This window comes from Nansenia antarctica, assembly GCF_963989245.1.
Source record: "Nansenia antarctica genome assembly, chromosome: 1".
Classification (NCBI taxonomy): Eukaryota; Metazoa; Chordata; class Actinopteri; order Argentiniformes; family Microstomatidae; genus Nansenia; species Nansenia antarctica.
In genome coordinates, this window is record NC_137674.1 from 13,832,666 (window position 1) to 13,844,977 (window position 12,312).

General features: G+C 43.1%; 1 protein-coding gene across 1 annotated transcript; it reads right to left on the reverse strand.

The window, feature by feature from the left end:
* Window positions 1–782: 782 nt before the first annotated feature.
* Window positions 783–11,521, reverse strand: hells (helicase, lymphoid specific; the record flags this gene model as incomplete). Its single annotated transcript, XM_080531260.1, has 23 exons — window positions 783–871; window positions 1,045–1,121; window positions 1,756–1,852; window positions 2,006–2,165; window positions 2,975–3,091; window positions 3,292–3,411; window positions 3,623–3,706; window positions 4,047–4,191; window positions 4,393–4,526; window positions 5,692–5,853; window positions 6,011–6,107; window positions 6,322–6,518; window positions 6,669–6,812; window positions 7,023–7,205; window positions 7,310–7,525; window positions 7,888–7,935; window positions 8,023–8,084; window positions 9,185–9,209; window positions 9,298–9,330; window positions 9,736–9,858; window positions 10,725–10,843; window positions 11,200–11,303; window positions 11,514–11,521. The coding sequence occupies 23 exons, from the start codon at window positions 11,519–11,521 to the stop codon at window positions 783–785; spliced, it is 2,544 nt and encodes an 847-aa protein (XP_080387386.1).
* Between the last annotated feature and the right edge of the window lie 791 nt (window positions 11,522–12,312).

A 12,312-nucleotide genomic window follows, 5' to 3' on the forward strand; every position in this document is an offset into this window, starting at 1 on the left:
GAGGGTTAGTGAATACACCCAGGTCGGTTGACTGTCCCCTCTGACCACACCCCAACAGTGTGTGTGAGCAGTGCTGAGCATGACTCCATGACATCACACTGACATCGGAGGCTTTGGGAGAGAATGGATGGAGGGTGTGTTCCCGAGCACCTGCAGTGCAGTGTCCAAAAACCTTCTTTCTCGAGGAAGTCACGGAGCAAGGTGCTCCACAAGACAAGACAGATGAAAGAGTCTCACAGATGTATGTTCTTATAGGTATGTACTTAGAATGTACAGATTGATGTCAGGTTGTCTACAACTAAAGATGTTAACGTGCTATTGCTCCATACAACTGAAATACCTCTGGGAGAGGCAGCATAGACCTGCTTTCCCTACAAATTCAAAATACAGTACGGTAGATTACACATCCTTACACATCCTAGATGGCTCAAATACAGTACTCAGATTAATTGTTCTTAAACTTTGACACAAAGAAAAGGGTGCTTAAAGCAGCCTGGGATAAGAAGCAAGTGCTGCTTGACGGCGAGCACATTTTTTTTGATCAGGACTATACATATAAAACAAGAAAACAGAGAGCCCTCTACAAACCAATCCGGGAGTATCTGAGAAATCAAAGGAGCATCAAGACGCACATCCTTGCGCCGGCTAAACTGAAAGTTTTCAACCTGGATGGAACATTTACAACCTACTCAAACCCAACAGAGGCAGCCACAGACCTGGAGAAGAGAGGCTTGTTCAAAACTCAAGTGCAGTGGTCTAACTATCTAATGTCCAAACAGTTCTCAGGTCAAGCTGATCTCTGATGATTCTTTGGCTTCGATCACCCTGAAGACGCCAACCTTCTCCTGTTTGGAGCTGCTCTTGGTCTTATCTGGAGGAAGAACAATGGTTTACATCAGCCAACACATAAACGAGAACCCAAAACCATAGCCATGTTCCTGAAAGCAGTAAACATGACAAGAGCTAGCATATACTGTAGGCAAACATGCTGTGAAAGGAGTGCAGTGTATACTACAGCAGCGGTGATTGTGAACAAACCCTCACCTGTTAGGTCACTGCGGTCCAGCAGAACTTCCAGGTCCTGGTCACTTATCACCTTCCCCTTGGTGCCTTTCACCTCCCTGAGACAGAACAAGGGACCCAATTGGTCATTTCATGACATTCCCTAGACCTTATTATTCCTATTTATACAATGGGTGGTTTGGAATTCTCATTGTCAGAGCCTGTCCTGCCCATGATATATCACACAGCATACACATTCATAAAATGCCACCGTGTACGTCATTACCTAGCTGTCGTCACCATGGCCAGCGTCCCTAGAAATCAGTTCTGGTTAACTACCAACCAGCGCTTGGGAAGTTTTGATTTAACGCGGCAGTCAACATGAATATAACTAATTCCCAGAGAATGCCTTAATTTGCACTTGACAACCAGTATCAGTAGTGAATGTAGCATTTGTTGAAAAAATGTATGGTTTGAGAATGAATGTTGCTTTTTAAATGCTAGTAATCTGTTGTATGAAAGCATTAACACACTTGAGTCCATACGTTATGACATTTTTATCATGGCTGTGGAGGTAAGAAAAAGTCACGTGGCCTCATGTATTGTTGCTTAAATAATAGTATAGTCCTGACAAAAGTACATAACATCAATCTTATCTCTCAGAGTTTCATAATGAGAATATAGAAATACGAGATCCAATGCATGAAAAGGATTACTGACGCATCAAAAAGCAGTAGAAAAATTGTACAGTACTTCTCCAAGTCTCTGGATTTGAGAAGGTCCATCAGCTCAGAGACATCGACACAGCTTTTGTTGAGTTTGAGGTCAGCCTTCCCTCCTTTGAATTTCTCTGAGGAACAAAAAGGTAAAAACAAGTGAAACCCATGCACCGCGTTCACTTAGCCTCCAACAACACACTCTACTACAGCACCGTGAGATATTTGGCTGTGCAACAAAGCCGTTTCAGTCCTTGAAACGGCTTCCATAAAGGAATGGTCCTCACTTTTGTGAATGACCATCTTCTCCAGTTTCCTCTTGTCTGAGGCCCTCTCATAGATCTTCTGGTCGATGGTGTTGGCGGTGACCAGGCGGTACACAACCACCGGTTTGGTTTGCCCGATGCGGTGGCACCGGTCCTGGGCCTGCAGGTCTCCCTGAGGGTTCTGAAAGCAGAAGAAATGGACTCAGTGTGGCACGAGAAACTTAAAATCCTAACATCTTCATGCGCACTCTCACAATAAATCAGAGGATGACAGTGGACTTTTTTGGAATTACAGCCATGCTGGATATTTGACCCCTCTAAAGCAACTGATGGGTTGAGCATCAGTTATTCTTGGGTGCCCCTGTATTCCTACCATGTACTTAACATGCTTCTACCAATCAGTCTAAAGCCTTTTCTCAACACGACTCCTCACATCCTGTCCTCCATCCTCCACTTGTCTTACTGAAAAAGCACTGGAGGAGCAGAGGTTCTAGGTTCCTCTACCCTTAGATATTCTCCTCCAATGGTTTTTGAGGACGACGAATGGAGGAACGCAGAGAGGACGTGAGAAATCGTGTTTCTAACAATGGACCTATCGCTTGGCACCCACGCCCCCTTTGAAAACTCGGACAAACAAACAACGCTTCACTGACAGTGACTGACTGACCGACCGTGACTGAATGACATTCAATGACTTACAATGGCGGGAGTTGGCAAATTTCTGATTTCTGATTCGCCACAGCAAGTAATAGACATGTTTTTAAAAGATGACAAGAATATTAATCTAGAAGCTTTTCACCATCAGATATTAGCGAGTTGTTCGTCTGAGTTTTCTGCCTGTAGTGACTTTTGCTGTGATATGATTGGACAATTTCTATTTTGGGGCGTGGCTTAGCGATAGGTACATTGAGAAAAGGATTCAATGTTTTCCATGTCAGTTTACAAGCATATATGAAGAAAAAAAAAGCACTCCCTGCTAAGTACACATACCCAGTCACTGTCAAAGATGATGACAGTGTCAGCAGAAGTCAGGTTGATGCCAAGCCCACCAGCTTTCGTGCTCAAGAGGAAGAGGAAGACCTCTGGATCAGAGGCGAATCTCTTCATCTGGAGGAAAAACAAAACATGGAGGGTTCAGTTGACAGCACAGGACCGGTTTTCATAGCGTCAGGAAGAGAGAGATGTTCATAAGCCATTTATGGCTGGTGGTTATTTGGTGGTAATAGGAGGAGGACTGGTTATTCATAGTAAGAAGCACTTAATGAGGAGTCACTAGTGCGTGGTGTGGAGACCCTGCTGTGACTCACATTTGTATCCCGGTCAGCGTATGACATGCTCCCGTCCAGGCGGCTGTACTGGTATTTCCGCAGGTAGCAGTAGTCCACTATGATATCCAAGATGGACGTCATCTGACTGAAAACCAGGACCTAGCAACGAACCAGGAGTTAGGATGCAAACCAGCCAAAAAAGACAGGCAATGAACACAAAACACATGCAACAACTGGCCTGCCCATGATTTGGCGGCCCACTTGCAGTACTCTCGGCCAGAGGGCCGCGGCCCATAGGTACTATTCATTCATAACTTGAAGGCCCAGTGCACCGGAGTTCCTAAAGGTTTTGTTTGAGCACAATCACTACCTTGTGTCCTCTCTTCTTCAGCGCTGGCAGAATTCTGTCCAGTATGAGGAACTTCCCAGATGTCTGCACCAGCTCCTCGTCAATCTGCAGGGGGGGGGTCATACATACAGTCATCTGTAACAGGCGTCACACTGCTGCAAACACCATTGCTTCCTTGAACTCTGACCTCACACTAGCCTGGGTCCTCTGTATGGATATACATCAACACACGTGACCGTCACAAAACACCCAAGGTTAACCTGCTATCCCACAGAAATGGCAATTTAAGGCACAGGTGAGGGGGGGGATTTAACTTGAGCAGTGAGTTTACCATATCCACTCAGTTACACATACAACATTCATTAGCACCGTTGCTAAAAATAATTTCTCATTAGCAGTCTCAGCGCTTCTGTCAGGGTAGTGATGCAGCCAGGAGTGAACCTACCTTGTACTGCTGTGTGACAGGGTCCAGGGGGTACTCTAAGAGGTAGGGGTGGTTACAGCACCTCTTCAGCAGCATTAAGATGTTCTGCAGCTTCAGGGTGATCTGTGCGTCCAGGGGCATCTGGACCGCCACCACCGGGGCAGAGCTGGAGAGGGCAGGGCAGGGAGACAAACACGGCACGTCAGACATGCGCTACCTGGGGCTGAGCAACACTCGCTAGCTTTTTGTCGTTCCTCACTACTTAGATGTATTCATCCACATGAAGTATGGCATGGTAAACAGCACCCCCTAGTGGCTACAAAGTAGTGCTGCTATGTTAACTAGACAGGACAGAGGAGTTGCTGACCTCTGCTCGGCCTCCTTCTGTATTCTCTCCATGTATTTCTCCAGGTCGTCTTCTTTAGTCTCGCTGTAGTCCACAGAGCGCTTGAACCGGCGTTTGGGCCGGCCGCTAGACGTCAGCTCCACCGGGGCCTCCTCCTGAAAGGTCCAAAGGAACACGCCTGTTATGTCTAGCCACTTTAGATTTTAAATTCCATGTCCCCCACCATTATTTTTCTATAGTATAGCCTTGTGTATTAGGGGTGTAACGGATCACCTAACTCACGGATCGGATCGTGTCACGGTTTTTGAGTCACGGATCGGATCATTTTTCGGATCAACACAAACATTTTTGTTTTTATAAAAACTGCTTTTTCCTTGAATTCTGTAAAAACACCACTTTTACTATGTGACAAAAACCAACAACATTCAAGATGTCAAAACTGGTAATATATATATATATATATATATATATATATATATATATACATACATATATATATATACATATATATATATATATATAATATATATAACATATTCTACACTCAAACATGACATAATCATACTGAAATACACTCAATTTAACTGATAGGAGAGAGGGAGGAGGCGCCTGGTTGCAGCAGTGAATCACTGGGCTCTTTAAAGCAGATGAATACACATGTTTTATGCCACTTTTAACTAAATAATAAAGTGAACTCTTATTTTGAACATGGTATGAAAAAAATGTTTTTTTTGAGTTGTCGAGCTACCTTTTTCGTGCCTCCCGTCATAGTTGACAGAGAAGACAAAGTGCTCCCATACATGGGATTTAAATGACGAGGGAGGCATTTCGAGTTCTTCTCCGCCGAACAACGTAACATGATACACTTGGGCCGCGTTCGTAAATTCGCTTTGAGAGCGCCGGAGCGCACACTGGGTCCGACGTCATAAAGGGACCAAGTAATTTGATTGGACAAGAGGCGTTCCTTGAACGCTGATCAGATTCCAGAGCGGATTTACGAACGCAAAAAAAAAAAAAAACGAGTTTTTTTTTTTTTGCAATTGATCCGCGGTACACACGCGTTCCGAACCGTGGAGGGCGATCCGAACGGATCACGGAATTTCCGTGATCCGTTACACCCCTATTGTGTATACATAGAAAATTAGGAATAAATACAATATTGATTTGGGTCCTGGCCCAAATTCAATTGTGCATCAATAGAGGACGCATGTAAAAAAAAAGCAGGAATTGCTGATTAATTAGGGAACCATAATGTCCCAGCTAAGTGCCATTGGCAGAAAGACACAAATGCTGATGATGCAATTAGCCTGAGGGCCTTGCCTTGTTCCGCCCCAGCAATTTCTCGATGGTGTTGTTGACCACAGCAGTGTAAAACGAGGCCTGTTTGGCAGTGAGAGGGGCGTACACAATGATCTCCTTTTTGGGCGGCACGTCCAACGTCACATCGGACTTCAGTCTCCTCAGCAGGAACGGTGTCAGAATCTGCAAACCGAGACATCCTGTTAGATGAACAATTACAACAGGCAACGGACAGGCAACGGACAATCTGATTGCTGCCCATCTAAGCCGTTAACGGGCTACATCACTGACGGCGTCGTCTTCTCATGTGAACGGGGGGGTAGCCAGTCAGGGGACTAACCTGGTGAAGCATGTGCAGGATGCTGTGCTCTTGTTCGTTGGCAACAATGTTGTCCGCGTCGTCTTTGATGGTGTCGATGTCAAACCACGACTCAAAGCTGTAGGAGAGAGAGTGCAAATATTAACGCGCGCACACACCAGCACCAATCTTTGCAGTGCTGTGAACAAAAAAACAAGAACATTACTTCTTACTATTCACTAAATTGCGAAGTATAAAATAACTGATTTCATTATATTACATTACCGGTAATGTAATAAAATTCCATGGTGGAATGTATTTGTTTGTTGGTTGGTTCACAGAGACATCCGTACCTTTTGAGGTCATCGAACACCTCGGGCAGGAGGAAGTTGAGCAGAGACCAGAGCTCGGACAGGTTGTTCTGCAGCGGCGTGCCGGTCAGCAGCAGCTTGTTGTCTGTGGGCAGCATCTTCAGCTCCCTCACCAGCCGGCAGTTCATGTTCTTGATCCTGTGGCCCTCGTCCACGATCAGGTATTTCCAATGGAAACGCTGTGTGTGTGTGTGTTTGGGGGGGGGTCATCATTAAAAGGCTGTGCTGTGAGAACTAAAAACCAACAATTTCTCTCTCTCTTTTTTTTAAATAACTTTATAAATTCCAACCACCATAGATGACCATGAGAGACAGAGAGAGAGGCCCACCTGCAGATATCTTCTGTCAATCATGGCTATCTCAAAGGAGGTGATCACCACAGGAAACATGTTGAGGGACCCCTGGGGCTTGCGGATTGACTTCAATATCTTCAGTCTATCCTTCTGGGGACCGTGGTACAGCTGCACTGAAATCTGATCACACGACATGGGGCAGAAAAAGCCTTTAGGTAAAGAGTAAACAGTCATAGATGTCAGCTCAAATCAGGCAGTGATTGTAAATTAGGGGAAAATGTACAGTAGGACATTTTGCACGAGTGGTTTGATGTCAAGTTACCATACACTGTGTACCATGGGGCATCCACTTGCATTATGTCTTTACAATAGTATTTCAAACTATTGTACCTCTGGGGCGAATTTTTCGAACTCGCTGATCCAGTTGGACACAGTGGACAGGGGGGCGACCACCAGGAAGGGACCCATGACCTTCTTCTCGACCATCATTGCCACGTGGCCGATGCACTGAATGGTCTTCCCCAGACCCATCTCATCAGCCAGGATCCCATTGATCCCGTTCTCCCACAACATCTGCGCACACACACACACACACACGGTTAAAAGAGCAAATGACTCCCTTTCGGCTTCGATTCAATAAGCAAGCAATAGGCATAATCAAAAGGACTTTCACTCACCCTAAGCCACTCGAGGCCCTCTATCTGGTAGCATCTCATGACACCTCCAGTAAAGAGTTTGGGCTGCTTGGCAGGCACGGGCTGGCCGTTCACCTTCCTGTCTGGGTCCAGCTTGGCACGGTCTCTCACAGCCTCCGACAGGCGTCTCTGGATGTCTGTGTTCGAGTCGCTCATCATCTCTATATCCTTGACTTCCAGCTTTATGTGGCTGGGGATCTCCTCCTCCTGTTCGAGAAGAGGGAGAGCTCAGAAGGTGAGGATCTAGGACATCAAAAGCCAGGCTGTGTTTTCATTTCAGCTTCAAGTTTATTTTGGGTTAAGAGTTAAATGGATGGTTCAGCCTTTTTTTATGTTTAGGTGAAATCTCATCTTACAGAGTTATCCTCATAGGTAGGACAGTAGAAAACGTCATACAGGATTCCACTACTGGCCTATGAGGACAACTGATACTATGAGAACCGATGATATTTCACCTAAACATGAATATAGGCTGAACCATCCCTTTATGGTGGTTCAGGCTATAAAATAGGCTGAAAACTATATAATGTATCCCTTACATTGTGATTACAATTCCTTACCTCTTCCTCTTGCTCCACTTTAGCTATTTTGGCCTTAGACATAATTTCCTGAAACACAAAAACATGCAAAAAAGTAAATCAAAATGAAACTATTAACTAGGCCCATTTGCCCCATTTCAAAGTATGTTAGCCTACCTCTTCAGACTTGACATCGGCAGTGTTGTAATCTTCCTCACGCCCACGCTTCTTTCTGTCGACTTGAAAACAGAGAAGAAATAAATGAGCAAGACATTTTTCGCAACAGCCTTATGCTAAATCCAACACAGCACATGATTAAATGGTTATGGAGGTCAGTGTTTCCCCTAGGTTTGCTGCCTTGGGGGGGTGGCATTGGACCGTGGCATGGACCCCCCCCTCGCCCAGGGGGTAAGACCCTGTGACATACCAGCGTCATGTCCAGGGGTGTACTTGTACATTAAGCCGCCTCACGCTACGGAAACAGGAGATAGGCTCCTGCCCTATGGGCCAGAGTATTTATAATCTAATAAGAGGTATAAATTGATCCATATTAACATAATTATAATTGAATATTGGATTGCTGTGGGCAATCCAGTCAGATGATGTCATTTTGACTTTACTCTCACCTGAAAGAAAATTGTATGTCCAACTATAAAAAAACAGACATTTCCAATGCTTCAATCCACTGTCCATGTACTGTAAATATGCCATTATGGTATTACCATGAAGCCCAATTCTAGCAGACTAAGAAAGATTGTATATCTACTTTAAGTAAAATAATAAAGTGCATCCAGGTAGCTCTTTAGCTGGCAAGTGTGCAGCAGACTAACTGATCTCATCACCTCTGAGCTAGCTAGCTTGCTAGTTCTTCTTGCTAGTTCTTTTACACCATGGAACTATAATCAGACACTTTCTAGTCACAATAATAACGACCAATTTTAACCAACTTTCTCTGTCAGAACACTCAGCAAGTATATTATCTAACGTTTCAACTTGCTTACTTTCCATCTGCAGACATCTCACTCTGCAAAAACTCTCGCGTCGTGCGCGCACACTTGTCTCGCACACACTCGTCTCGCACACAATCTTGTATTATTCTCCAGCGCTGGCACAGCACGAAGTGTGGAGATATGTCTGGCTATGCGAGACTACTGGCGGACTAACGTTACCAACGAGCCCATGGGCTTGCCACTCGCCAGATTCGGGTTGGGTGCGTTTAACTATAATTTTAGCCTGCTTGTCAGATGTTTGGTGTCTATGTCCGTAATAATTCCTCTTTCTTGGGGAGGCGGGGGGACACTGGAGGTAATGTAAAAGACAGGAGTGCTGTTTTGCTTACCTTTCATAACACGTTTGCCAGCAACCTGTGACAAGAGAGTTTGATAAGGTGAGTGACTAGGAAGCTAAAACGTTTACAGATGATAATTACAGACTTAACAAGTAGTAACTCACCTTATTTTCCAGTTTCTCATTCCTATCTTTTTCCTGAATTTGTGGGAATAAAACCATACAATTAGACACCAAGTATGTACACTACATGACACACTGCTCCATCCTTCTCATATTCATCAGGTTGATTTGAATTTGGATGGAAACATGCAATCAAATGCAAGTCAGAAAGCAATTATCTGCTACGGGTAGAGGGGGCCTCTAAACAAATATGACAGAGAGGGATTAAGGCAGTGACTACATTCCAATGCTAATTCCAATGTGTACTCCTTCCAGTCAAGAGATAGAGCCTCTATACAACAACTTTTGATAAACTCATGTTACATGTAGCTACTAATATCCACCCCACTTGTACTAAACAGTAACTTCTGATGTACTCATATTACATGTAACTACTAACATCCCCCCCACCACTTGTACTAGACAATAATCTGAATTTACCTCCTCCTGCTGTTGCTCCATCTTGGTAAGGAGGAATTTGGAAAATATGTTACTCTTCTCCAGCAAGTTTTGCAGTTTCCTGAACCGCAATTCACGAGATTCCTTCTCCTCAGACACAGATGCCTAATAAACAATAAACATAACACAATCTTAGTAGGTAGGTCAAACCCCTTTTGACAATTTCTGGGAAATTACAGTTAAACTGTAAAATCATGATGTATTTTGGTATTTAACAATAGATAAATATATATATAGAGAGATATACAGTAAAATTAACAGACTTCAAACATCAGTGGCCATATCATGTTTCATTAGCTTCCATTTACGTTAAAAAAAACACCAGAAAACCGCTGATGCAACAAAACCTTTTTTAAAAACCTAGTGGCCAACCGGTTGGAATTTCTATTGAAGCAGTCTCTCTGGAATGAATGGACATTGTTGATACCATTTATCAAGCCATTCCATCTTTTCCTTTCAAGAGCATTATCCCCCCATATGGCCATGTATTACTTATTATATTTTGAAATATCAACTAAAAATTATTTGCATTACAGAGGCATTAGATTCTGCATGCACATTGGGATTATCTTCAATAGCAGCATTTTACATTTACATTTTAACCATAGCAGACTTTTATTCAAAGCGATTTACAATTAGAGATTACTGACAGGGACTGCCTTTAGATCAAATAGAGTAGAGTACAGTCATAGTACAGAGGTACTGTCTACTTTAAGATCATGAATGAAAAATAAAGGTGCATAAAGGTCACAGTAAAACTATATGTTCACCCCTTAATCATCCCGACAGGCTATTTTCGAACCCAACTCGTCCCCATTGGGATAGTGTTGTGGCCAGAAGGTTTGACCACGCTAATCTACGCTCAAGTGCAGTAGCCTAATGACAACTGTCTACACAAACACACCCTACTACACCTGCAATTAGATGTCATGGGATTAATTAATAGGGTTGAATTTGAACAAAGAAAAAACCTTTTCTATCATCTCTTGTTTCACTCGCTCCTCCATCAACTGCTTCTCCTCTTCCTCCATCTCCTTAGTGAGAACGAGAACTTTAGGGACTCCATCTTCCGTCTTCACACTGGCTGCAGCTAGATTCACACGTATGGTAGACAAACCTGACGTTAGAAGAAAACGAACACTTTCATCCCATTCATAACTTTTAAAATATCGTCAGCTTAGAACTATAAGGTTCTATCTCCGTTTAGGGCAGTTCAGAGATATTGAGCGTCAAAGTTTTTACATCCCATTATGTTTTGTGAGATGGAACCTTTGTATTTTATGAATTACTGACTAAAAAATGTCAACATTTAAAAAAACAATAACACCACACAGGCATTAATAAACACCTAATGGATCAGATTATGTTTAAAAAAAACACTCAATTTTGACAAAAATGGAGATAGAACCTTATAATTCTAACGTCACGATATGTCAACAGCCCTACCTGCGTCAGGCACGGTGGTCTCCTCCATCGCTGTACCCTGCGGTCCCTCAGACTCGTCAGGCTCGGGACATTGAGGAGACACGCTGCGTGTTCCTTCCTTCGAGCTAGTTATAACATAACATAACATAACAAGCTGTTAATATTTCACACATTTGCTAAGTTAGACGGACGGTCGACACATATCACGGTAATAACGTCGATAGCGAGTTACCACAGACAAGTTCTCACAAGTCTGCTAGCTAGTCGGCTAACAGCTGCAGCGAGGCTCGCACAAAGCAGAGTAGCAGACATTTGAAAAACATAACAGAACTTACCAACTCATGTTTGACAACTGAAACACTCGGTCGCTAGGTATTACGCTGCAAATACCTGTCGAATAATGCTCTTATTGAAGCAGTAGATGTCGTTAGTTATAGTTATATAGTTATATATTTTCTGCATACAATGGCATCAACTCGCTTACTAACAGCACATTGCCTCAGTCGACTGCCTGCACGCACTGACCTGTAGAGGTGGGGCTTCAAGAATTCCCGCCAATGAAGTGGAAGAAACCAAACAAATGGATTAGGGGTGTCGATCTTTTTGCAGTATATATATATATAGCTTTATTTTTGGAGCGGGTGTTGTTCGGTTGCGGATAGATAGATATCTTTAACAGTATTATGTACAGGATAAAACTATATTTTTGTAATAGTGCATTCAAATAAAATATTCAACCAATACATTAACCATACACCCCTATGAGGATCATATATCTAAAATCCATGTAGTTTCCTGTAATTTCCCGCGAATCAGAGGTTATAGAAGCTCCTCCTATCTCTGTCTAAGTTATTCAACTAGAATCATACCTAGATAGATATAAAAGTGACTCAGGACACTGAACATGATGTAATTTTTGCATGTAATGTCGTGCTGTAAAGCAATATGGTTGACGACTTTGGTTCAGTGCTTTGTTTCCTTAGCTACATTAAGGACTGTAGCTAACTATTTTACCTCTTAGCAAAATGTAATTCAGAATGTCAATTTTCGAATTAAACGAATAAACGAATCTTTTTAGTTGTTGTTATCCATAAGAAGAAAATGAGATCGAACATTAGTTCTAGATAAATGTTA